The sequence below is a fragment of the Eubalaena glacialis genome, chromosome 19 (genome assembly GCF_028564815.1).
Source record: "Eubalaena glacialis isolate mEubGla1 chromosome 19, mEubGla1.1.hap2.+ XY, whole genome shotgun sequence".
Classification (NCBI taxonomy): Eukaryota; Metazoa; Chordata; class Mammalia; order Artiodactyla; family Balaenidae; genus Eubalaena; species Eubalaena glacialis.
Window position 1 is genome coordinate 40,975,482 of NC_083734.1, and position 26,132 is coordinate 41,001,613.

General features: G+C 50.2%; 1 protein-coding gene across 1 annotated transcript; it reads left to right on the top strand.

Annotated features, from left to right (window-relative positions):
• Positions 1-4,489: 4,489 nt before the first annotated feature.
• On the top strand, positions 4,490-25,387 carry KIF18B (kinesin family member 18B). The gene is made up of 16 exons (XM_061175406.1): positions 4,490-4,533; positions 14,234-14,560; positions 15,471-15,628; positions 15,965-16,069; positions 16,277-16,387; positions 16,469-16,666; positions 16,978-17,154; positions 17,756-17,830; positions 17,981-18,081; positions 18,474-18,660; positions 19,023-19,150; positions 22,233-22,438; positions 22,691-23,216; positions 24,160-24,249; positions 24,759-24,844; positions 25,190-25,387. The coding sequence occupies exons 2-16, from the start codon at positions 14,242-14,244 to the stop codon at positions 25,294-25,296; spliced, it is 2,574 nt and encodes an 857-aa protein (XP_061031389.1). The 5' UTR covers positions 4,490-4,533; positions 14,234-14,241; the 3' UTR covers positions 25,297-25,387.
• The last annotated feature ends 745 nt before the right edge of the window (positions 25,388-26,132 follow it).

Below are 26,132 nucleotides of genomic sequence, written 5' to 3' on the forward strand. Positions count from 1 at the left end.
TCTCCATCTATAAAATGGGCCTAATAAAAATATCTACTTGAAGGGCCATTATGAGGCAGTGGGTAAGAAAGTATTAATATTTTGTAAGTTGTAAAGCAAAATGCAGATGCAAGTCTCCTAAGCCCTGTGATTTAAAGTTCTTTTGAGGACTTCCCTGGTGGTCTAGTGGTTAAGACTCTGCCTTCCAATGCAGGGGACACAGATTCGATCCCTGGTGGGGGAACTAAGATCCCACATGCCACAGGGCAACTAAACCCGTGCGCTCTAGAGCCCGGGTGCCACAGCTAGAGAGCCTGCGCCCTGCAACTACTGAGCCCGTGGGCCCCAGAGTCCGTGCCACAACTAGAGAGAAGCCCACACACCTCAACAAAAGATCCCACAGGCCGCAACAAAGATCCGACACAGCCAAATAAATAAATAAATAAATAAAAATGAAAATAAAACTCTTTTGGCTGCACTTCAATGCGTGGGACGGTGATGATCATCACTGAAGAAAACGAAGACATCTGGGTTTTCTCCCACCCGAAGTGAGTGTGGGGCACTAGGGGAGAGATTGGTCTGAGGTACCCAGGATGTAGAGCTAAGTATTAAGAATGGAGTCTCCAATGTGGATTCTCCCACTGTTCTGCTCTGTGGCCTCCAATTTGGGGTAAGAGCACAGGGATACCCCCAAGGACCTGGCAAACCCATCTGTTTGGTCTCTACTTGCTCTGCTCATTTTAACATTACTGAATACCTCATCTGGGCCAGGCCCTAGCTCAGTGTGGAGGAGCCAGAAAGTGATAAGAAACCACCCAGGGCTTCAAGATACCTACAGAGATCATATAAATACATCCAGGACACGATGCTATTAGAGAGGCAGGGAAGGCTCCCCCAACTGTTAACAGCGGTTACCTCTGAGGGAGCTGGACTAAGGGGAGGCTTACTTTTTTTTTTTTTTTTTTTTTTACTTATATAATGTTCAAAAAGGTTTTACAACAAGTCTCCTTCCAAAATCTGAGATCCCAACCCCACCACAGCTGTTGCTGAAGCTGTCCTTTTTGGAATAGGGAAGGGGGCAGAACCCAGGCAGCTGAGGGGTTTCTCTTCTTTTGTCCAGGGGTTTGGGGAATATTGGAGCTGGAAGAACAAATATACTCTCATCTCCGTATCAACAACTAAGTTATAACAGTAGCTTACGCACCATGCGCTGTTTTAAGAATTTTGCACGTATTCGTTCATTTTAATCTCACGATGATCCCATAAGGTAGTTACTATTATCACACCCATTTTTTTGGATGAGAAAAATGAGGCACAGAGAGGTAAACCTTGCCCAAGATCACCAGGCTTCATCTTTCTGGCAACAGCTCTCTTGATTGTCCATTCCCTGGAGTAGGGGAAGGGTTGAATCTCACTCCCTCCCAGCCAGAGAAGTCTTTCGTCCCCTAAATCACTAGACACTTCCTATAACACCTGCCACCTGGGCAGCTTGTGCAGGGGCGGGGTTCCTGCCTCTTCCCAGACGGTAATGGGCAAATTCAAGGAGTTCTTTGCAGGCCCCCAGGGCACAAGCCCTTTTCTCCCTGAGTGAGGAACCCCAGCCAGCATTAGGACAACTGCCTAGGCCAGTAGAGTTACAGACCTCTCCCTGCCTGCCCAGAACTAGGGATGGGTCTGCTAGACCCTGGGCTACTTCAGCTGCCTGCAGAACACCTGCTCTTCCATGAAGCCTTCCTGGACTTCCCCAGCAGTCATCTGCCATCTCCAAGGCCATACTGAGAGCATCTTCCAAGTGGCTCACTCAGTACCTAACACGGTTTCCTCTAGTTGAGGCAAGTGGGGGCTACTCTTCGTTGCGGTGCGAGGGCTTCTCATTGCGGTGGCTTCTCTTGTTGCGGAGCACGGGCTCTAGGCCCTCGGTCTCAGTAGTTGCCGCACGCGGCCCTAGAGCACACAGGCTTCAGTAGTTGAGGCGCGTGGGCTCAGTACTTATGGCCCGTAGGCTTAGTTGCTCTGTGGCATGTGGGATCTTCCCGGACCAGGGATTGAACCCGTGTCCCCTGCATTGGCAGGTGGATTCTTAACCCCTGCGCCACCAGGGAAGTCTCCAAGGACCTTTTAAAATTGGTCTACACCCGAAGCAGTGAATGCTACATCCAGGTGCAAAGATGTGCAGTGACAAGTGTACAGGTGAATGGACATGCCTCCTCTCTGCCTCCTTTGAGCACCCAGGGTTGGAAATCTTGCCACTTGCAGATAGTGAGACATCCACACACCTCACAAGAGCACAGAGCCTGTGGCCTTTCACACCCCCAGCCATGTCAGCCCAGAAACATCTGCTGCCAGACAAGGCAAAAATCCTGCACCCAGCCCTCACGTCTGGGTTCTATGCTTTGAAGTTCTTTTAGACCAGTACCAGGCTGCTCTCCCCTTATCAGCATCTGTGGTGTAGGGCCCAAGGGTTTTCCATTTGTGTCCACTAAGGTGGGCCTCACCAGGCCCTACCAAGCTCTCTCAGCATCACTGGGCTTGGTTGACTCTCTCACCTTGGCCTCTAAGATCCAAGGAATGGCTCCACTCACCAAACGAGCTCCACTCCTCCTTCAGACCTCAGCTTGCACGTCACTTCCTCCTGACACCCTCAGGTGTTCTCATTATAGCCCATCTCTCATGTCATTGTTAGTCATTGTTTAATAGGCCAATTTCTCCCATAGCCTGAAAGCTCTATGAAGGTAGGAGGTGAGTGTTTATCACTCACCACCCTATCCTCTGAGCCTACTTGTCTCTTATCAGTAAATACTTGTTAAATGAATGAATACGAGAACACCCATTACCACTTCATTGAATGTCTGCAAGTTGCTTTACCTACATTATTTCTAATCTTTGTAACAAGCTAAGTATTATTTTATCCTCTTTTTTTATAACTGCAGAAACTGAGGCTCTGAGAGGCTAAGTGACTTGCCCCAAATGATCAAGCAAGTAAATGTCCCCTTTCCACTGCCCATAGCAGGGCCAGCCTCTGCTCCTGGCCTCACCATGACTCACCTCACCTTCTCCAGGTAATTGTCAGAGTCAGAATAGGACCAGGGCAAGACTTGGCTTACAGGGCACAAGAGGCTCCTATTCCCCTCGTCTCCTGGGCACCCCAAGCCTTCAACCACACTCCAAACCTCTGTTACAATGCACATCCCTGTGAGGGGGGAGGAGATCCCTAACCTGGAAGCCATTCTTTAACAGCTTATTTCTCCTGGGTAGTGGAGATGGCAAGAATACCCTGGTTTTCTGGTAGCTTTACAATAACAGCATTTTTGCATGGTTGTCTCATTTTATTCTCGCCAAACCAGCAGTGCTAGCTCACTGAATAGAGGGCAGTAGAGGTCCAGGTAGGTGAATGGAGTTTGGGTCAAATCAACCAGGGATTAAATAGTGACACTCCTATCTTGATGGCAGGCCAGCCAGGGAACTTTGCCTCCTGCTTTCTTGCATGCCTCAGACCTGTTCATGGTCCCAGTGTGGGGAAAGATCATTAGAAAGTGGTGAGCAACTGACTCCTGGCAGCCATTGCTGTTTCATCCTAATCAGACTCATAGAAAGCTTACATATGCTGGAAGTTAAGAGGGTTTTCCAACCATGTTCTTAGGAAGGGCAGGATATTTGCCCCACTTTATAGATGAGGAAACTGACACCCAGAGAGGAGAAGTGACTTCCACAGTCTCAGCACTAATTAATGATACAGTCACTAGTGATTGGAATCAGACTTTCCGATTCCAGGGCAAGGCTCTCTCTTCCACCTCCACAACCCCCGGTGTTGGGGATCAGCATGACGGTGGCCCACCAGAATCCAAGCAGCAGACTGCTGTGGAGGATAGAGACACTGCTGCCCAGCGGTGCCCTAAGGGGCCGCCCCTCATATTCAACAGTCCGTCCATAATACTCCTGGCACTGTCAAAGCCAAGCAGGTGCCATTCTCTGCCTCCACCGGTTTCTCCACATCAAAGCTTGAAGTTCATTCTTCGGATGGTCGCGGAAGAGAAAAAACCCTGGAGAGCGGCTGAAACTCCCTTCTTGGGTAAGTGGATGCCGACTTAGCCCACAGAAAAAGCAGGTTTGAAAACGTGTTTGATGTCTGGTTGCTGCATTTGCTGATGAACTCAGTCCCAGGGACAACTGAGACAGGCCGTAACCCCCCCTTCCCCCTCCGTACCCCAACCGCATACTGGTTTCTGCCGGTCACTCTGGTGGCTCCAGCCTCGGAGCCACCGCCTCAAACCTCCAGCAAGCAGGAAGGGGGAGTGCGCAAGCGCACTGTTGACAACTCCCGCCACCTCGGAGCAGTACACTGTTACTTAGGAAACAGCCAATCAGCCATCCGGACGGTGACCAATGGCAAGCGCCGATGAGCCGACCCGGCTAATTTGAACACTCCGCGCGGGCCGGAGGTTGGCGCCGGTCGGATGCTTGAGGGGCGGCGCTCTCCGGTGGTCAGGGTTTCCTGTCTGCTGCGGCGGGACCCGGCAGCGAGGAGCGACACCAGCGGCGTGGAACCGACGAAGGGTAAGCGATGGCCCACGACGGAGGCGGCCCCGCGGGCTCCTGCGCTCAGGTCTGGACGGGCGGACCCAGCTGCTGACGGCGGCGGAAGCGGGAGCCCGGCCTCTTTTGTGCGGAACACGGAGGTGCAGCGTGAAGACCCATCAGGTCCCGGGCGGTCCCTTCCGAACAGGGTGGCGGGAGGTGCGGGGAGAAGGCCATTCCTTCCACATCTGCACGGGAGATCGGGACCCTCTGCTTATTTGTACAGGACCTAGACTGGGCCCTCAAGTCTGCACCCGGGCCCAGCCCTCTGTACATCCGCTCTGGGAAAGGTACCCCTGCTCATACGTATGGAAGAATTGGGTCCTCCCGCACACTAGAACTGGAGACGTGGGACTCTCTGCACATCTGTAAGGAGTAGCTAAGACCCTCGCTGCACATCTGTGCAGAACTGATTGCAGAGCTGTGCCGGGCGCCGTAAGTTAGTTACTGGGGCACCCAGTAAATATTTGATTGAATAAAGGAAAGAATGAAAGAAGATCTGCATGACGGAAAACCAGGTCTTCTGCTACTGTTCCTAGGATGCCTTTCCTCTTAGCTTTGACCCTTTAAGGTACTGAAGTGACACGGGAAAGATAAGCCTGGTCTGTGTCAAGGAAAATAGGGGATTTTACTGCAGATGTTGGTTCTTCTGGTAGGGGGCGAAATGCTAGTATGTCATATCAATTCTAATAATGATGGCTAACATTTATTGAGCACTTACCAGGTTTCAGTTAACTCATTTAATCCTCACAACAACCCAATGGAATAGATACTAATATTTACATTTTACAGGTTAAGAAACAGAGAAGTTAAGCCTAGCTAAGAGGAGAACATCCACAAAATTTTTCTGTATGAGCTTCTTGTGGATGTTACACTGCTTTCTCCAGTCTTATCACTATTCTCTTTCCTCTCCGGTCACACAGTCCGTGCTTCAAACAACTACCAAAGTATCCAGTCCTTCTCTGCCTATTTCATGATTGAATTCCCCCACCATCAGAGAGAGATTTTAAAGTGTCTCAATTTGTTGGTTTTATATTAACCAACCCAGCTCCATTTTATACCTTTTTTTAAAAAAAAGTATGCCAGTAGCATATTTTTAGAGGTCTTAATAAAAATTGTCTCTATCTGGCCACAGAGCAAATCTAAACAGTTATCAGAGTATTATACAAACCATATTCTATTTCCACAAGCAATTAAGTTTAAAATACAAAAGAAAAAGAAACAAACCCACATTTGGATTTTTTTTAAAAAAAACATTTAAATAACTCAGTCAAATAGGATATCATTATTCTAATTAAAATGTAATTAGCATGAAACAGTGAAAATGCTATTTATAAAATGTGGGGAATGCAGTTAGAGAATACTTAGAGGGAAATTTATAGTCTTAAAGGCTTACATTAGAACATGTATTTTTTCAAGCTGAAAGTGAGGCAAATATTCAGTTTTAATAAGATAGAACAGAACAACAGAATTAAAGTGTAGAAAATAAAAGAAGTTAAGAGCAAAAATTAATGAAATAGAATTTTCCTATATAATAGAGATGATTAACTTAGCCAAAAGCTGTATCTTTGAAAAGACTAATAAAAAAGCCAGACCTCTGGTAATATTGATTAAGAAAAAAAGAAAAGAAACATGGAAAAATGACCTTAGGAATGAAAATAGGGACATAACTTTGGTTACTGAAAGATTAAAAGAGAGAGAAAGACTTCAATGGGAAATCTTTTTGATGATGCTTTTGGGCAATTTTCTAGGAAAAACAACTTACCTAAACTGATTCAAGAAGCTATGGAAGGGACTTCCCTGGTGGTGCAGTGGTTAAGAATCCGCCTGCCAATGCAGGGGACACAGGTTCGATCCCTGGTCCGGGAAGGTCCCACATGCCACGGAGCAACTAAGCCCGTGTGCCACAACTACTGAAGCCCGCGTGCCTAGAGCCTGTGCTCCGCAACAAGAGAAGCCACCGCAATGAGAAACCCGCGCACCGCAACAAAGAGTAGCCCCCACTCACCGTAACTAGAGAAAGCCCACAAGCAGCAATGAAGACCCAACACAGCCAAAAATAAATAAAATAAAATAAATAAATTAAAAAAAAAGAAGCTATGGAAATTTTGAACAAACCTAGGACTACTGAAGAAATTTAATTAGTTTAAAATCTACCTTCAGGGCTTCCCTGGTGGCGCAGTGGTTGAGAATCTGCCTGCCAATGCAGGGGACACGAGTTCTAGCCCTGGTCTGGGAAGATCCCACATGCCGCGGAGCAACTGGGCCCGTGAGCCACGGTTACTGAGCCTGCGCGTCTGGAGCCTGTGCTCCGCAGCAAGAGAGGCCGCGATAGTGAGAGGCCCGCGCACCGCGATGAAGAGTGGCCCCCACTTGCCGCAACTAGAGAAAGCCCTCGCACAGAAACGAAGACCCAACACAGCCAAAAATTAATTAATTAATTTTTTTAAAAAATCTACCTTCACACACATCAAAAAACCCCACCAAAAATATACAGGCAATTGAAATGATTCTAATCTTATAGAAACTCTTCCCAAAAAAAGAAAGAAAGGAAGAAAACATTTTCAGTCTATTTTTAGGGGGGAGGCGGGGTGCCACGCAGCATGCAGGATCTTAGTTCCCTGACCACGGATCGAACCCGTGTCTCCTGCAGTGGAAGCTCAGAGTCTTAACCACTGGACCGCCAAGGAAGTCCCCAGTCTATTTTGTGATACCAAAAATGAGGCAAAGAAAATTTCAAGCCAATCTCTTTTATAAATGTAGTTGTAAAAATCTTAGATAAAATACTAGCAATCAGAAGCCAGTGATGTATTTTTAAAAAATACATTATGACTAAATTGGGTTTATCCCAGGAATGTGAGAATAGTTTAACAATAGAAGATCTATTAATACAATTTACACATTTACAGATTAAAGGAGAAAACATATCCCATTAGGTACAGAAATAGCATTCAATAACCATTTATGATTGTTTTCAATGGTAAACTAGAAATAGAGGTAAATTTCCTTAAACCAACAAAGAGCAAAATGAAAGCAGGAAAGAGACAAGATTGCTCACTATTGCTGCTTTCAATATTGTACCTGAGGTCCTAGCCAGAGCTGTAAGACAAGAAAAATAAATAAAATTGATTAGAAAGGAATAAACAAAACTATCATTCGTTACAGCCTTATGATTGTCTATTTATAAAACAAAAGAACACAGCTCCTTCCTCTTTGCTACCACCCATAGAAAGAAACAGCCATCTTTGGACTTTTTTCTGTGGGTACTAAGGTGAGGGGAATTAAGAGCTACAAAAGCCCAGGTAGAAGGCAGAGCAGGCTAGGATGAAGAGTAGTGCCTCTGATGACAGAACAAAGTCAAGTTCTGGCCTTGCTACTTACCATCCATGAGACAATTTCCTTCCTGAGCCTCAGTTTCCTTTGCAGAGTAGGGATGTAACAAATGTATCAATAACTGCAGAATGAGATTGCTGTGAAAGATAAACAAACACTTGTAAAGCACTTAGCATAGTGCCTGACACATAGTAAGTGCTCAATAAATGTTAGCTATAATTGTAGTTATTTTTAGGCTTTTGGCTTCAGACTGCTTTTCTCTGGCCTCTATTCATTCATAGGACAAATATTATACAGCATCTACTGTATGCTGGATCTGGCTCCTAGGCATCTGGGGTGCACAGACTATATCAGAAGAGGGTCCTGCTCTCTTGGAGCTTAAGGACAAGAAACACAGTGTATGATTGTTGTGAAGGAGCAATGAAGGGGACCACAGCAACCGCTATATAAAAGTACAACACCCAAGGGCTAGGCACTTTCCCTGCCTTCCGAGCTCCCAATGTCTGCAGGCAGACCCCCCTCAAGTCCTCAAAAATTCTTCTCCAGGGGCTTCTGAGCATCTTGGGCTTGTTCTCTCTGTCCCTATGAGGATGGGCAGAGGAGGCTACCCTGAAAACAACTGAATCTTGGCTTCCCAGCCTCAGCTCCGCAGCGAACTAGCCTCCGGGTTTTAATGAGCTGCCCCAGGTTAGAAACAGGACATGGCTGTGGCTGGCTCAGAACCCTGAAGATCTTATTAAAGAATCATCTCCCTTGTACTTTGGGCTGAAAAGCTCTTTCCAACGGAGGATCAAAGCAAACTTGACAAACGTTCTCTCATTAATCTCCCATCCCCCTGGGGCAGGAGCAGATTGGTAGCTGTTCTCTCTGGCTCTCGAAGGGAGATGATGTGACATCAACGTGGTGTGGTTTGGTGGAAAGACCTCCCCACCAGTCAGAGGCAAAGCAGAGACCAGGACCCAGGTGTCCTAACTGCGGCCATGCCAAGTGTCACCCTACCCGCTCCCCACCTCCCACTCCACACCCTCAGCACTGTCTCAGGGAGAAGGAAAACATCTCATTAGGCAAACAGTCGGCCTCACTGGCCCTCAGGAGGCGGAGAGGAGGGAACTGTAAAGGTTAGGCGCACTCCGCTGCCAGTGCCCTTTTTAATTTCCTGCTTTGAATGTTAAGCTGCTCTGTAGCTCCAACTCAGCTAATACAGTGTAGACTCAGAGGGTGGGACCAGGCACCCTCTGCCTTCACTTTCCTGGTCACAAGAGTAGGGTTCCTGGGAATTCCCTGGCGGTCCAGTGGTTAGGACTCCATGCTTTCACTGCCAAGGGCCAAGGGGTTCGATCCCTGGTCAGGGAACTAGGATCCTGCAAGCTGTGAGGCGCAGCCAAAAAAAAAAGAATGGGGTTCCCTGAGGGTGGGATTGCGAGGATGGGAGACAGGAATTCTGAGTGTTGAAAATCAGGTCTAGTCTATTTATCCGAAAACGTTTGCAGCATACATAATGCTAGTTACATAAAAGGGATTATAATTATTATAGAAACATAAGGAACTATTACAACAATGTGATCATGAGGGTGTAATATATAACGTCATTACAAGGCAGTATAGCAGGCTCTATGGTCAGACTGCCCGGGTTGGAACCAGGATTCATCACTTACTACCACTGGGATCTTGGGCAAGTTGCTTAACCCTCTCTGTCTCAATTTTCTCATTGAAAAATGAGTATAATAATAGTATCTATCACGTGGGGTCGTGATGGGGTTGAAAGGAGGTGAAACGTGTAAGGCGCCTAGAACAGTCCCTGACAGAGTGGGCACTTACCTGTTATGTTTATTATTATGATGAGCTGATTGCTGGGACAGGAATAGAATTAATTACACACAAGTAAAAAGATGATTATTGGTCGACATCTCTCCTTTGTTTTGTGTGGGGAAGAAATTAAGAAGTTTGGGGGTGAAGGACAGGAGTTTGAAATCAACTCAATTCTGCCTCATTCCCCAAGGAAAAAATGAGTTGTTTGCTGGAGTTTTAGGTAGAAATCCCATGTTTCTTTGCTGAATGACCCTGGTAATTGTGACCCATCAGTGGGACCTCATCTTTCCTAGGAAAGCATTCATCTATTCCTATCCCCCAGGAACAGCCCCCTGTTTCTTACCCCTGTTAACATATCCCTAGACTTGGGCTGAACTTTTCCAGGATATCTGTGACTACTGCATTCCAGAAATTCCATCTCTACCTTTGGTAGGCTGGCTTGAAGGTGAAATGAAAGGCGAGAGAGGTCTGAGGGGAATTCAAGAGAGAATAGGTAAATAAGATTTTGGGATTACTACCAGGGCAATATTAGGAAATCTATCCATGTCACCCTCTACATTAACAGACTAAAGGAGAAACACTGTGTGATCATCTCAGCAAGTGCCAAAAAAGCATTTGATAAAATTTAGCACCCATTCCTAATGGGTAGTGGAGGGTGGGGAACTAAATATAGAAGAGCTAAAAATAGAAAGTAACTGTTATTATTTGCAAACTGTATCATCATTTAATTGAAAAATCTAAGAGAATCAATGACCATCTATTAGAACTAATAAGGGTGTTCAACAATGTGGCCAGATACAAGATCTGCATACAGAAATCAGTAGCTTTCCTATGTTCTGTCAAAATGAATTAGAAAATGTAATTTTTAAAAGAGCTTACTGGGCTTCCCTGGTGGCGCAGTGGTTAAGAATCCGCCTGCCAATGCAGGGGACACGGGTTCCAGCCCTGGTCTGGGAAGATCCCACATGCCGCGGAGCAAATGGGCCCGTGAGCCACAACTACTGAGCCTGCGCGTCTGGAGCCTGTGCTCCGCAACAAGAGAGGCCACGAGAGTGAGAGGCCCGCGCACTGCGATGAGGAGTGGCCCCCGCTCGCCGCAACTAGAGAAAGCCCTCGCACAGAAATGAAGACCCAACACAGCCATAAATAAATAAATAAATAAATAAATATTAAAAAAAAAAAAAGAGCTTACTTACAATATAACAAAGACTATACAGTAACTAGTAATAAACCTATGAAGAAATGTACAAAACTCATGTGAGGAAAACAATAAAATTTTACTGAAGATTATAAAGTTGTGAATAATGAAAAGAGATACAATATTCCTAGATGGGAAGACTTCATACTGTAAAGATGCCAATTCTCATATTAATCTATAAATTCAAAATAATCCCAATTAAAATCTTAGCAGGATTTTTCATAGAATCAGCTTCATAAGCTGATTCTAAAATCATGCACAAGACAAGATGCCCAAGAATAGCCAAGAAAAAGAACAATAAGGTGATATATTATAGAACCACAATAATTACAACGAGTTACGGGAAAAGGAATAGACATTTCAGTAGATCAGAACGGAGACTCACAAAACAAATTCGTGTTTATATGAGAATTTAGTTATGTTAAATGTGGCATTTAAATTAGTGGGGGGGACTTCCCTGGTGGCCCAGTGGTTAAGAATCCACCTGCCAATGCAGGGGACATGGGTTCGAGCCCTGGTCCAGGAAGATCCCACATGCCGCGGAGCAACTAAGCCCATGCGCCACAACTACTGAGCCCGCGTGCCACAACTACTGAAGCCTGCGCGCCTAGAGCCCATGCTCTGCAACAAGAGAAGCCACCGCAATGAGAAGCCTGCGCACCGCAACGAAGAGTAGCCCCCGCTCGCCACAATTAGAGAAAACCCGCGCACAGCAACGAAGACCCAACGCAGCCAAAAATAAATATAAATAAATAAATAAATTTTTAAAAATAAATAAATAAATAAATAAATTAGTGGAGAATGAATGCACTATTTAATAAACGATCTTGAGATAGTTGCCTGCCATTTGGAAAGAAAAGATATTTAGGAATATCCTCATATCATTCACACACAAAAATAAATTCCATCTGGATAAAGATCTAAATGTAAGAAAGGAAAAGTATTAGAAATATAAGAAAAGTGTTTATTATTTTAGGGAAGGAATGTCTTCTTAAATATGACATAAAAACAATAAAAAAAAAGGTTGACACATTTGACCATTTGAAAATTGGAAACTTCAGTATGGCCAGAGTAGGATTTTTCTTCAAGAATGCATGGTTGCTTTGATGCCAAGAATAATATCAAATAATTTACCACATCAACAAAATAAAGGAGAAAAAACATGTAAACATATCAGAAGATGCTGCAAGAGCATTAGATAAAGTTCAAGATATTCCTGATAACTCTGAGTAAACTAAGAACAGAGGAAATTACTAATATGATAATGACTATTTGTCCAAAATCAATATCTAAATAGTGAAGCAGGGCTTCCCCAGTGGCACAGTGGTTGAGAATCCGCCTGCCAATGCAGGAGACACGGGTTCGATCCCTGGTCCGGGAAGATCCCACATGCCGCGGAGCAACTAAGCTCATGTGCCACAACTACTGAGCCTGTGGTCTAGAGCCCGTGAGCCACAACTACTGAGCCCGCATGCCGCAACTACTGAAGCCCACGTGCCTAGAGCCCGTGCTCCACAATGAGAGAAGCCACTGCAATGAGAAGCCCACTCACCGCAACGAAGAGTAGCCCCCGCTCGCCGCAACTAGAGAAAGCCCGTGCACAGCAACAAAGACCCAACACAGCCAAAAATAAATAAATAAATAAAATAAATTTTAAAAATAAATAAATAAATAAATAGTGAAGCACTAAAGCCATTTCCTTTAAGATCAAAAACACTACAGGGGGACTTCCCTGATGGCGCAGTGGTTAAGAATCCGCCTGCCAATGCAGGGGAGACGGGTTCGAGCCCTGGTCCGGGAAGATCCCACATGCCACGGAGCGACTAAGCCCGTGCGCCAAAACTACTGAGCCTGCGCTCTAGAGCCTGCAAGGCACAACTACTGAGCCCACGTGCCTAGAGCCCGTGCTCCACAACAAGAGAAGCCACCACAGTGAGAAGCCCACGCACCACAACAAAGAGTAGCCCCTCGCTCGCTACAACTAGAGAAAGCCCACGCACAGCAACAAAGACCCAACACAGCCAAAAATAAATAAATAAATATATTTATTTATTTATTTAAAAAAAACAATACAGGGATGCCTATTATCATTCAACATTGTTTTGGAAGTTCTAGGGAATACAGTAGACAACATATGAAATATTTGGTATAAGTATGGAGAAGAAAAGGTAAAAAAAATTATTTTCTGATACATAATTGTATACTCAGAAAACTCAATAAGCTCTAATAAAAAGCACTTAGAGTCAATAAGAGAGTTTGAGGGAGTTCCTTGGTGGTCCAGTGGTTAGGACTACGCACTTTCACTGCTGAGGGCCCATGTTCAATCCCTGGTGAGGGAACTAAGATCCCACAAGCCTCGTGGCACGGCCAAATAATAATAATAATAATAATAATAATAAGAGAGTTTGAGGGTGGTGGGTATAAGGCAAATATATAAAAATCAATCATGTTTCAGGACTTCCCTGGTGGCACAGTGGTTAAGGCTCCGCGCTCCCAATGCAGGGGGCCCGGATTCGATGCCTGGTCCGGGAACTAGATCCCACATGGGTGCCGCAACTAAGAGTTTGCATACCACAACTAAGGAGCCAAGTAAGGAGCCCGCCTGCCACAACTAAGACCCAACGCAACCAAATAAATAAATAATTTTTTTTTTTTTAATCAATCATGTTTCTCCATATTAGCACCTGGAAATAGGGAAGGTGTTCCATTCAGAAGAGCAATAAAGTACTTAAGAATTGTATTAAAAGGACAATTATAGAAACTATCTGAAGATATAAAAAATACATGAACAAATAGAAAGGTAATAGCCATGTTCTTGTATGAAAACATTTAATATAAAATAAATATGTAAATTTAATATAATTCCGATTGTAATCCCAATAGGTTTTTTTTGGGGGGGGGGTGGTTCTATGATGGGGATGGAATTGATAAAATGTTCTTAAAGTCGAATAGAATAAATGACTGAAAATAGCCAAGAGAATCATGAAAAAGAAAGCTGGGGTTGGGAGGGGTGTCTTGCCTTGCTAGATAAGAAGCAACTGTAAAGGAATGCAGTGGAAACTGTGGTGCTGCCACAGGAATAGACAGATTAGTGGAACATAATAGAAAGCCCAGAATAGGCCTCCGAAAAAAATACAGTCATTGGATGTGACAAAGATGGTCTTTCAGATGAGAAAGATATTTGTCAATAATTGGTGCTGGCATCAGTATTCTCTTGAGGTATAAAATGGAACTGAGCTGTTGAGGAGGAGGTGGGAGAAGGCCCCTGAGTGCTAGGCTGAGGGCACCTGGTCAGGCCTGGGTCGGATTGGTCCTCATATCCATCATGTCTCTGCCCAGGTGTTGCCATGGTGATGGCGGTGGAAAACAGCATGGTGCAGGTCGTGGTGCGGGTGCGGCCCCCCACCCCGAGGGAATTGGAGAGTCAGCGGCGGCCTGTGGTTCAGGTGGTGGATGAACGGGTGCTGGTGTTTGACCCTGAGGAGCCCGATGGGGGCTTCCTTGGCCTGAAATGGGGCAGCATCCATGATGGCCCCAAGAAGAAGGGCAAAGACCTGACGTTTGTCTTTGACCGGGTCTTTGGTGAGGCAGCCACCCAACAGGACGTGTTCCATCACACCACCCACAGCATCCTGGACAGCTTCCTCCAGGGCTACAACTGCTCAGGTGAGCCCGTCTCCCCCTCTGCTGGGCACTGGTTGAGGAGGGCTCCGGCCGTGCATTCTCTGTGGGCCCCCCATTCATTCTTCTCCTGTGTGTGGGCCACTCCACTGGGCCATGGGATACAATAGCAGATCAGGCAGACAGCGTTCCTGTATTCGTGAGGCTTACAGTCTAGAACTGGGAGAAAACACATCACAAAATCACACCCACAAGTGTGTGGTTAAAAACCAAGATAAGGGGCTTACCTGGTGGCGCAGGGGTTGAGAATCTGCCTGCCAATGCAGGGGACACGGGTTCGAGCCCTGGTCTGGGAAGATCCCACATGCCGCGGAGCAACTAGACCCGTGAGCCACAACTACTGAGCCTGCGCGTCTGGAGCCTGTGCTCCGCAACAAGAGAGGCCACGATAGTGAGAGGCCCGCGCACCGCGATGAAGAGTGGCCCCTGCTTGCCGCAACTAGAGAAAGCCCTCGCACAGAAACGAAGACCCAACACAGCCAAAAAAATAATAATAATAAATAATAATATCCCCTAATATGCTGATTTATTAAAAAAAAAAAAAAAACAAGATAAGTGATATGAGGGAAAGAATTGTGGGCCTTCCACAGAGGAAGCTACCCAGGCTGGAGAAGGCTTCCCTGAGGAAATGATAAGCTCCCACCCATAGTGGAGACCCCTTTGCCCTCAAATCCACAAGCCTACAGGGGCACCAGGAATGGACACGGAGAACTCAACAGCTGGGAACGTAGGGGATGTGGGTGGGTGGGAGGGAGCATGTGGAAGGAAGGAAAGGGGAAGGAAAGTGGCTCGGGGAGAAGGGAAGGGCTGACCGGATGGAAATGCACTGGGGGAGCCCCTAGAGAAGGTGGATCTGGCCCTGCCGCCACCCTACTCCCTACTCTGTCTTCTGTAGTGTTTGCCTATGGGGCCACTGGGGCCGGGAAGACACACACCATGCTGGGAAGAGAGGGGGACCCCGGCATCATGTACCTGACCACCATGGAACTGTACAGAAGGCTCGAGGCCTGCCGGGAGGAGAAGAGACTCGAGGTGCTCATCAGCTACCAGGAGGTAGGGCTGTTTGTATCCCAGGACTGGGCGGCCCCATCCCTCATTCTCACAACCACCTAAAGAGGGAGTGGGGTGGAGTAAGCAGGAGGGGGAGAGGGTGGTAGCGAGTGGGCAGACGGGGGCCCAGAGGGTGGACACAGCTCCAAGAGAGACTGCGTGTGAACTGACCCCGCCTGTCCTACTCATCATGTGACATCATCCAGCAAAGTGCCACTCACCACGGCGTGTCTCATCATGCTTCCCTGACCCAGCAACTCAGCTCTCCCCAGCCCCTAGGGGAGAGGCTTCCTGAGCAGCCTCTCCCTCAAGTCTCTGCCTGGCTTCCTTTCTCCTCAGGTGTACAATGAGCAGATCCACGACCTGCTGGAGCCCAAGGGGCCCCTTGCCATCCGTGAGGACCCCGACAAGGGGGTGGTGGTGCAAGGACTTTCCTTCCACCAGGTAAGGGGCTGGGCTCAGGTGGGATGAGCAGCCCCACTGGTCCTCCGGGATCCCCTCACCGGGCAGTTTGGGGATGTCCTGGATCCTGTTGGGGCGGTGGTGGTGATAGCAAGGGGGTAACATTGGTCCTGAAGAGCAGCCCTTCTGTTGGGGGAAAAGTCCCCATTGGGGAGACCACAGCCCACTTCCTGCACATCTCCTCTGTAGCCGACCTCAGCTGAGCAGCTGCTGGGGATGCTGACCAGGGGGAACCGTAACCGCACGCAGCACCCCACTGACGTCAATGCTACGTCCTCCCGCTCCCATGCCATCTTCCAGGTGAGGAGGGGTCACAGGCCAGGGCCTGAAGCTGGAGCTCCTGGTGCCCAGTGCCCCCTCACTCCTGCCATCTGCCCCCAGATCTTCGTGAAGCAGCAGGACCGGATCCCAGGTCTGACCCAGGCCCTTCGGGTGGCCAAGATGAGCCTGATTGACCTGGCTGGCTCGGAGCGGGCGTCCAGCACCCATGCCAAGGGGGAGCGGCTGCGGGAGGGAGCCAGCATCAACCGTTCACTGCTGGCCCTCATCAACGTCCTCAACGCCCTGGCCGACGCAAAGGTAAAGCTGCATGGAGCCAGGCTCCTCCCCGGGACAGCAACCCAGTGCCCGAGCCAAGGGTCCCTCCCTCCAGCCCTGGGCCAAAAGCTATCAAGTCTAAATTTCCTGGTGGTCCAGTGGTTAGGACTCGGTGCTTTCACTCCAGTGGCCCAGCTTCAATCCCTGGTCAGAGAACTAGGATCCTGTAAGCCCAGCAGCGGGGTCAAAAAAACAAAAACAAAACAAACAAAAAAAAAAAAGCAAAGGCTACTGAGTCTAGCCTGGGTCTGTGTAGTCCAGACACTCACTCCACGCCCACCCACTGTCCCCAGGGCCGCAAGTCTCACGTGCCCTACCGGGATAGCAAGCTGACCCGCCTACTCAAGGACTCCATCGGGGGCAACTGCCGTACGGTGATGATCGCTGCCATCAGCCCCTCCAGCCTGGCCTACGAGGACACTTACAACACCCTCAAGTATGCCGACCGAGCCAAGGAGATCAAACTCTCGGTGCGTGCCAGCTGGGACGGCCACCCTGGAGCGGGGGTGTAGGGGTGTTGGGGGAGCCCCCAGGCTGGGAGGAGGAGGGGACAGGACCCACTGGCTTCCTCTGGTACCTGGAGCAAGCGTTCCCGCAAGGCCGAGGGAAGAAGTGACAGAGTCCTCGTCCTTAAAATATCACAGCACTGGGATGATTGAGGCAGAATCTTCTCAAGAGGGAGGCAACGGAAGGGAGTGGCCGAGTATCAGCCAGTGATCTCTGTCAGACTTGTTTTTAGCGGCAGGCCCATATTTTTGGCAAAACAACATATAACACAGATAAAAGCAGGGTTGCCCGGTTTCCCCCGCCTCCTCCAGGGAGCCCCGGTGCTCCAGGAGCCACTGCTGCAAAGCCCCTGGCTTGGGGAGAGCATATCGGTCAGGGAGCCGGGGTCTCGGGTTCAAAGACAAGTTCTCCTCTTGCCACTGGCCTCCCTGTTCCCTCAGTCGTGAGGGTGAGTCTCGGGAATGTGAGTGAGGTGTGCCTAGTGCGGCGTCTGGCCGCTGGAAGTGGTTGCCGAAAGCGGCTTTGAATGAACAAACGGATCTCTCCCCTGTGCCCCCATCTCAGCTGAAGAGCAACGTGATCAGCCTGGACTGTCACATCAGCCAGTACGCCACCATCTGCCAGCAGCTCCAGGCTGAGGTGAGGAGCCGCCTGGGGAGCTTGGCCGGGAGGCAGGGCACCCGGCTCGGGGGCAGGACGGGACCACCGGCGCGCGGCCAGGGCGCTCTGCCTGCCCCTTGCCTCCTGTGCTCACCCGGGGCTCTGAGGGGCTGGGCTGCTTCGTTCCAGGTGGCCGCCCTGAGGGAGAAGCTCCGAGTGTACGAGGCAGGAGCCCAGGCCCCACAGCAGGACTCCTCACGGTCCCCCAAAGCGGGCCCTCCACATCAACCGTGAGTTCTGCCGCCCCTACCTGCCCCATCCTTTCTCCAGCTTCTGGAGGGCTAGGACTCCTCGCTTCTGTTCTGGCATCTGGGGTTAGGGGTTCCTACTCACTGCCCGGCACACTGATTGTCACTTAGAATGGTCTATGTCAAAGGAGTAAATCACACCCCAGCCTATATAAGCAGCATCTACTCTTCAAAAGAAGGTGCATTTAAGGGGCGGGTGTCATTGTTTCCTAAACCAGAAAATCCCTGACTCCTTCTCCCACCCTCAGCTACTGCCCTCTTGTTACCCAAGCATCCACCCCTTATGGACCTGGAGCCACAGAGATCCTGCCCCCTCCCTGATTTTCCCACTTGCCCCCGCTTCCCGCCTTTCAAACCTCTCCTTTCCCCCTTAGCCTTCCCAGCTGCCCCTTGCCATCCCGCCTCCCCAGCCAGCCCTGCACCCCAGAGCTACACCCAGGGTCGGCAGTCCTTCAAGAGGAGAGCCTGGGGACAGAGGCCCAGGTGGAGAAGGTCGTGGAAGGGAACTCTTCAGACAAGGAGCAGCCCCCAGAGGACAAGGACGAAGGTCCGGCTGAGGAGGTAAGACTTAGAGCTGGTGGAATATTGAAAGAAATGCCCCACCCCCAACTCACAGGGTCCCTTCAGTCCCAGCTTCTCTACCTGGATGTCTTACACCTCAGTCATTAGGAGGCTTTCAGATCCTGCGCAGGAAGAACTAGTCTGTCAGATCCTGTGTGTCTGGAAGTGGGGAGGCTGAGTGTTAACAGAAGGGGAGCAGGGAGGGAGCACGGAGACTGGGAGAGAAAAAGCCCCTACCAGGACCTGGTCGTTCCAGGAGCTGTCATTCCTACTCTTGGAGGAGGGACGGGTTGTAGGAGCTGCTCACGTAAAGCGAGGGAGGCCCTCCTGGGCCCTCGACCCGTGACTCCCTTCCTCTCTAGGTTCCAATCCAGGTGCCAGCACAGAACCTCAGACACCCATTGCCCGGCTCCCCTGACCTGACCCTGCAGCCCAAGCCAGTCGTGGACCACCTCCCACCACAGAACCTGGGCAGGGACCGTTCTAAGCAGTAGGTATCTTCTTGCTCCAAGGCGGGAGGTGATGGGTTCCAGGCCTCCTGGGGTGGGAGTTGGCGCTAAGTACATCACAAAAGCTCTGTTTCTGCTCTAGTTAAAGAGGCAAGTCTTTTCTCATCAATATTGTCCCTTACCTGCTGTCAACAATTTGATATTATCACCTACTCTGTTTACGTAGCACCCTCTCTATTTATTACCCCGTGTAGCTGGCAGCCCAACACGAGGGAAGCAAAACACCAAATTCCATCCAGACAGCTGGCAAACACCGAGCTAGGGCAGGGCTGCCTGGGCTAGTGCTTTGCTTTCCAGTCTGAAGGCCAAGCTGCCTGTGCTCAGCAAGGAGACAGCTGCCAGGAGAAGCTGGGCAGCAGCTGAGCAAGGGACAGCTTTCCTGAGTCAGGTGTTCGTCATGTGTCTTCATCAACAGATTGACTGCTGCTCTTCTCCTCTGAAGTAAATACAAACCCAAAGAGAAATGGCTTTTGGACCATTCTTTCCGTGCTTAATAGAGAGGTGCAGCTAGTATTTTCTTCCTTGGCCCCCAGAACATAAATCCCCTGCCACTTAGCTTTGCTGCTGCCAACCCTACACCTCCCTCCCCAGCACGCTTCACGCTAAGCAGTGTATTTAAAGCTTCCAGACAGAAGGGCCTGTTTAATTTTATTTCTTGTTGGGGAGTGCCTGTTCCCGACTCAGCAAAAAATGCTGCAGCCTGAATAATCAGCGGCTCATTATCTGTCTCCTGCTGCTGACTCCCCGGGGCCCTGGAGTGGCAGGGATGCACTGGCGGGATGTCCCCTTGGCCCCCAGGGAACAACCATGGACTCCCACTGATGACTCGGTCTCTCTGCCTGGAGTCCCGCGTTGCTAGGACACCAGGGTTCTCATTTCTGCTTTGCCTCCGATTTTGTGGTTTCTGACAAGTTGCTTCAAACTTGGCTGCGATTTGGGCATCATGGTCCTTGTTTTCCTTACTTCTTAGAGTTAATAATAGATACTAATAAACTGTAATGGAAGACCCCAAGTATCAGGGGCTGCAGAACATTCTAGATCTTCTCCATGCTTGAAAACAACCTAACAACCAGATAATCGAAAATAATTTTGCTTTGGCCTTAGAATTTAGAATCTTAGACCACCAGGGCACTGAGTAGATTTTAGATTTTCCAGTTCAGTGGTTTTTCAGAATTTTTTTTAGTGGCAAAGCCCTGTCTTCAATTGAAATCTTATGCTGAGGTCTAATATGTAGAACAGATAAAGCAGAGCTGTTCCATTAAAAATGTCCTCTGATGGGTTTCTTGAAACCTGAATTGAAAACCCATGATATAGACCGACTCCCCCGTCTGCGGGGGCTACACGGCAAGAGGGACGGGACCAGACCTGGGTCATCTGACATCCAGGCCAGTGGCTTTCTCCCCGGACTCCCACTTTTCTCATTCTAATTTTCATATAATGTGTGGCTCAGGCAGATATAGAATGAGTTTCTGCTGTGTCCTTTTTAATTTATATCCTGCCTTCTTTCAAAAAGGCCTTGAGGCTGCTTTATAAAATGAGTTTGGGTTCCCTGAGCACACACTGAGGACAGAGGAGGGGGCTCAGAGATGTCCAGGCAGGTAAATGCTACCCAGGGATAAATGACTGGCCATGAATAATCCCCACCGAGATAACTGTTTATCCTTTTATCATGGGTGTGCCTCACAGAAGGAAGATTTGCTTTCTTAGAATCTAAATTTACAACATCAATAATCACATTACCCTCGTAATTTCCTTTATTTTATTTTTTACATATATATTTTAAAAAATAAATTTATTTATTTGTTTATTTTTGACTGCATCGGGTCTTCGTTGCTGCGCGCAGGCTTTCTCTAGTTGCGGCGAGCGGGGGCTACTCTTCATTGCGGTGCGCGGGCTTCTCATTGCGGTGGCTTCTCTTGTTGCGGAGCACGGGCTCTAGGCGCGCGGGCTTCAGTAGTTGTGGCACGCGGGCTCAATAGTTGTGGCTCACAGGCTCTAGAGCACAGGCTCAGTAGTTGTGGCACACGGGCTTAGTTGCTCTGCGGCATGTGGGATCTTCCCAGACCAGGGATCAAACCCGTGCCCCCTGCATTGGCAGGCAGATTCTTAACCACTGCACCACCAGGCGAGTCCTTCGTAATTTCCTTTAAATAGCCCCTCAGTGCATGTGAAGTATGTGTTAATACACACATACTCTTTCAGGATCCCAATCACTAAATAGAAAGAGCAGAGTGAATGCATTTTTGAGGGTCTCCTCAGAACCAAGATCAACATGGCCTATCTTATTTAATCTCTTATTATCCTAACAAGGTAGATGGCATTATTATTATTACTATTATAGAAAACAACAGTTAACTAACCTTATAGTGCTGGGTATGTGCCAAGTACTCTTTAAACACTTTATATCTAAGATAACCCATTTGGGGAATTCCCTGGCAATCCAGTGGTTGGGACTCTGTGCTTTCATTACTGAGGGCCCGGGTTCAATCCCTGGTCAGGGAACTAGGATCCCGCAGTCTGCCGGGCACTGCCAAAAATTTTTTAAATAAAATAACCTATTTCATCTCCCCAGCAACCCTGTGAGGTGGCTGCGTGTGTTGACCTCATTTTAGGGATGTGGACACTGAGGGTAAGAGGTGATCCAAGGTCACGCAGCTGGGACGTGTTGGAGCCGGGTTTTGAGCTGTTAGTCTGACTTGAGCCTGGCTCTCCTCTGCTACCTCCCATTGCCCCTCTGGGAAATGGACTTAAGATCACAGCTCTTGTAGGTGGCAGAGCTCAGAGGAAACTCAGACCTTCCAAGTCCAAGGCCACTTAGTGCCCTTTCCCTACTTCCCAAGTACTGTCTTTGTCAGGGGACATGTTGAGTGGGTGAAGCCGCCCACCATTACCGGGGTCATCTCCGCCAGCCTTGGTCTTCAGCACGGCTGGAAGGGTGATGAGGCCGGCCAGGCAGTCCGGGAGGGCCAGTGCACGTGTGCTGCGCACCACACCTGGAGCCCTGGGGCTGGGTCCTCCGGGCAGGTCTGAGGCGGGGTGGGGATCCCCTTCCCTCTGTTCCAGGTTGGCTCTGAGGGTGCTGTGCCTGGCCCAGCGCCAGTATTCCCTGCTCCAAGCAGCCAACCTCCTGACCCCTGACATGATCGCAGAATTCGAGATGCTGCAGCAGCTGGTACAAGAGGAAAACACTGAGCCTGGAGCAGAGGCCACCAGGGAGCCTGGCCCGGCCAGGGGGTCACCTCTGGCTCAGGAGCTACGTTCAGAGTCAAGTGAGTCTCAGCCCTGCTCGGCCTGTCTTCTGGTGCCAAGGGGTGGCTGGGGCCCCGGGTGCTGGGTTATGGTTCGGTCAGAGACTGGACCCCTAGGATCATGGACTTCTGCACAGAGAGGCCCCAGGGGTCACGCAGACCCGAGGAGTCGGGGGCTCCTGCCTGTCCCGTGTCTCTCTCCCCAAATTCTACAAATTCTCCTTCCTTCTGGCCAATCCCTGATCTCCCCTCAGCACCCTCCTCTCTGCCCAGAGTCTCCAGGATACTCCGGCCCTGTGACCCGGACCATGGCAAGGCAACTGAGCGGCCTCATACACGCTCTCGGGGTCCCACCCAGGCCTGACCGCACCTCAGCTCAGGCATCCCGACGGCCCACAGAGAAGAAAAGGAGGAGACCGAGCCCCTTGGAGCCAGACAGCCCCCCAGGCCCGAAGCCCGGGACCAAACGCCAGCGCCAGTCCCTCTTGCCCTGCCTGAGGAGGGGGACCCCGCCTGAGGCTCAGCTTCCGTGTGGGCCCATCACCCCCACGGGGGGACGGGCCTCCTCCCCCTGCCATTCCTCTCACTTCTGCCCAGCCACAGTCATCAAAAGCCGGGTGCCCCTGGGCCCTTCCGCTCTGCAGAACTGCTCCACCCCTCTGGCCCTGCCCGCACGGGACCTCAACGCCACCTTTGATCTCTCCGAGGAGACCCCCTCAAAGCTGGGCTTCCACGAATGCATTGGTTGGGACAATGTCCCCCAGGAGTTGAACAGGCTGGATCAGCCCTTCATCCCCAGGTGGGTCTCCCTTCTGGCTTCCCAGCAGGGGGGTCAGGGGTCAGCAAGGGACAGAGGTGCTGCCCAGGGGAACGGAAGACAGCACGCTCTTGGAGTTGGGACACTGCATCTCTTTCCCTTTGGTCTGACCAGCATCCAGGCCCAGGAGAGCAGAACGTGCCGTTTCTTTGGATGCGTTGCTTCTCTCCAGGCCCTGCCTTGTCCATCTACACTTCAAAGCCGCCAGCTCTGTGCTGGTTTGTGACATGCCCATGAGTAGCTCACAGGCGCCCCCTATAGGGAGGGTCAGCAGGGAGGAGGAACTAACATGGGGTGCCCAGCCCACTCTGTTCCTTGGGCCCCATCACTTGGGCCTGGTCTGAGTTCTGTATCCCACTGAGAAATACCTGTTTCTACCACTTCCACCCCAGACTTTACCCTCCAGCCCAGCATCTGGGACTGGGAAGGGCATCCTGAGAAAACTTTATTCAGCATTTTTCAGTGGGAAGATGCTCTCACCCTCGGCTTCTGCCCGCGTGGCAGGGAGGGGGAGCAGCAACCAGCTCAGGACAGTCCAAGGCCGCGAACAAGCAGCAGACCGACCTGCACTCGGGAGGCCGAGGGTGGCAGGCTGCCCACTGCTCCCCCCACCTCTCCCACAGCCCGAACCCCCTCTCAGGAACAGGCTCAGAGCCAGGCAGGTGGAAGGGTGAAACTGTCTGAACTCCAGTTCCCCGGACGCGCCAGCTGACACCTGGATGTTCTCCCAGAGCAGGCCTGTCACTCAGCTGTCAGCCCGGGCCGAGTGAGGCAGGGAGAGGAGTCCACCTCTTAGGAGGAAGAAACTTCAGCGGTCATCGTGTCTAACCTCCCTGCCCCGCAAGCTGGGCGCCGGAGCGGGAGGTGCTGGCACCCTTTTCTGGTTCCCTCCTGATGTGCCACCTTCATCCTCCTCCCTCCCCAGCGGACCCAGGCCCCTGTTCACCATGAAGGGCCCCGAGCCGGCAACTTCCTTTCCTGGGACCTCAGCTCGCAAGAAGAGGCGCGTTGTGAGGTGAGGCTGGGGAGGTGTGGGAGGAGGAAAAGAAGGAGCTGTCACCAGGGCAGCGGACGCCCGGGCCAACTACAGGCGCTGCGTGTGTCTCTAGACCCCTTGGAGCCAGTAGCAGGGGGTCTTGTGAGCAGGACCAGCGTCTGGTTGTCTGAGGTTCCCTGGGTTCTTGCTATTACAGGATTATATTAGAGATGTCTCCCTCCTTTGGTAAAGGCCACAGACCCTCTCTCCATGAGGGGGACATTCAGTGTTCACTGGGTAATCCAGGGAGTGGACTACCCACCCCCTCACCTCTACTTCCCTCCCAAACCCCACTCAGCTCCCCTTCCCTCTGCTGCCTCTCCCACCCTCAGGTCTGGCCTTGGGACTTCCTACTGGTGCTCAGCCTCCCCCTGCTCCCAAGGCTCGGTGTCTAGCTCTTACCCTCCCACCCCCACCGCCCCCCGCCCCCCGTAGTCCAGAGACTTGGCCGTGACCTTCCCCCCTTCTTCCTTCTTTCCCTCCCGCAGTTCCTCAATCTCCCGCGGCCACAGCCGCATCGCCCGCCTCCCCAGCAGCACCTTGAAGAGGCCAGCTGGGCCCCTGGCAATCCCAGGTGACTGGCATTTGGGGGCAGGGATGCTCTGGGTCACAGTGGCAGATGGGGACAAGAAGTAGGAGGGGAGGGAATTCCCTGGCGGTCCAGTGGTTAAGACTCGGCGCGTTCACTGCGGTGGTCCAGGTTCAATCCCTGGTCAGGGAACTAAGATCCCGCAAGCCGCCACAAAAAAAAAAAAAAAAAATGTAGGCGGGGACAGGTGAGAGGAGGGCATGGGGTACTTCCGAGCATCTCAGGGACCCTGGTGAGAGAGATGGGGGATGGGGTGGGGGAAGGGAACGGTGGGATACAGCCTCACTTTTCTCCTTCCTCCCTGCCTCCCCTCATCTAACTGGCCTGCAGAGCCCCCCTCCAGTCCCCACTCCCCTGGCAACCAGAGGAGCCAGAAGGAACTGTTGGGGGTTGGAGGAGCGCTGTCAGCTGGAAGCTGCTCCGCCAAGGTGTCCTGACCGCCCGGCCCCTCTTGGTCCCTGGAGCCGCCTGCACCAGGAGCCCTGACCTGCCTTCCTCTGCTCGGAGCAATTAATGCCAACACCCTCTTCCTTTATTAACAGTCCTCCCCCAGACGTTCATTCTGCTACTCGCCCTCTTCATTAACCTCTTGTTACACTCAGCTTCTCAGCGTGTATTTATTCATTTGTGAGTTTTAACGTGTTGCTATTTTAAAGGGTGCTGCCATCATTCCCCCCTAGTTTATAACACCCTCCATGCAGGAAGGTGGCTTTTGGGGGCTTTGTTGCCCACCCGCCATCTAACACAGGGCTCTGCACAGTGATGCCCGCTGTGCAGTTGAGGAGGGGTGAGCATGGGATGGGGGCATGAGGGAGTCCCAGCTTGGCTCTTCCTGGCTTTGAGAGGAAGGCGTCTTCAGCCCCATCCCCCCAGCCTGGAGCAAGAGCCCCAACCCCATGCCACAGTCCTGATGATGATGCAGATGATGGTGGTGCCTTGATTTCCAAATGAAGAGAGTTTATCGTTTTTACCCTATTGTAAACAGGATACACACTCCGTGTAAGAAGAAGTATAAACCTTAATGCCACCATCTAGACATAAGAGCTGTTAATACTTGGGTTTATATCCTCTGATCCTTTAGTTCTGCATATATATATATACACATGTATAGATATAGGTTTTTTTATTATAATGATTAATAAACCATCTCCATCCTTGGTGTGTGTTTCTCTCTGTACACCTAGGTAGGATAGCAACCCCTTCCTCCTCTTCAAGAAACTTCTGAGTATAAAAAACATCCCCCCTCTGCCTCCTCCTCCAGCCTTACAGGTGG

Coding starts and splice junctions, on each gene's coding strand:
- KIF18B (XM_061175406.1), top strand. CDS start 14,242: ATGGTGATGGCGGTGGAAAACAGCATGGTGCAGGTCGTGGTGCGGGTG. Junction 18,082..18,473: donor GCGGGCCCTCCACATCAACC/GTGAGTTCTGCC, acceptor TTTCCCCCTTAG/CCTTCCCAGCTGCCCCTTGC. Junction 19,151..22,232: donor GGCAGGGACCGTTCTAAGCA/GTAGGTATCTTC, acceptor CCTCTGTTCCAG/GTTGGCTCTGAGGGTGCTGT.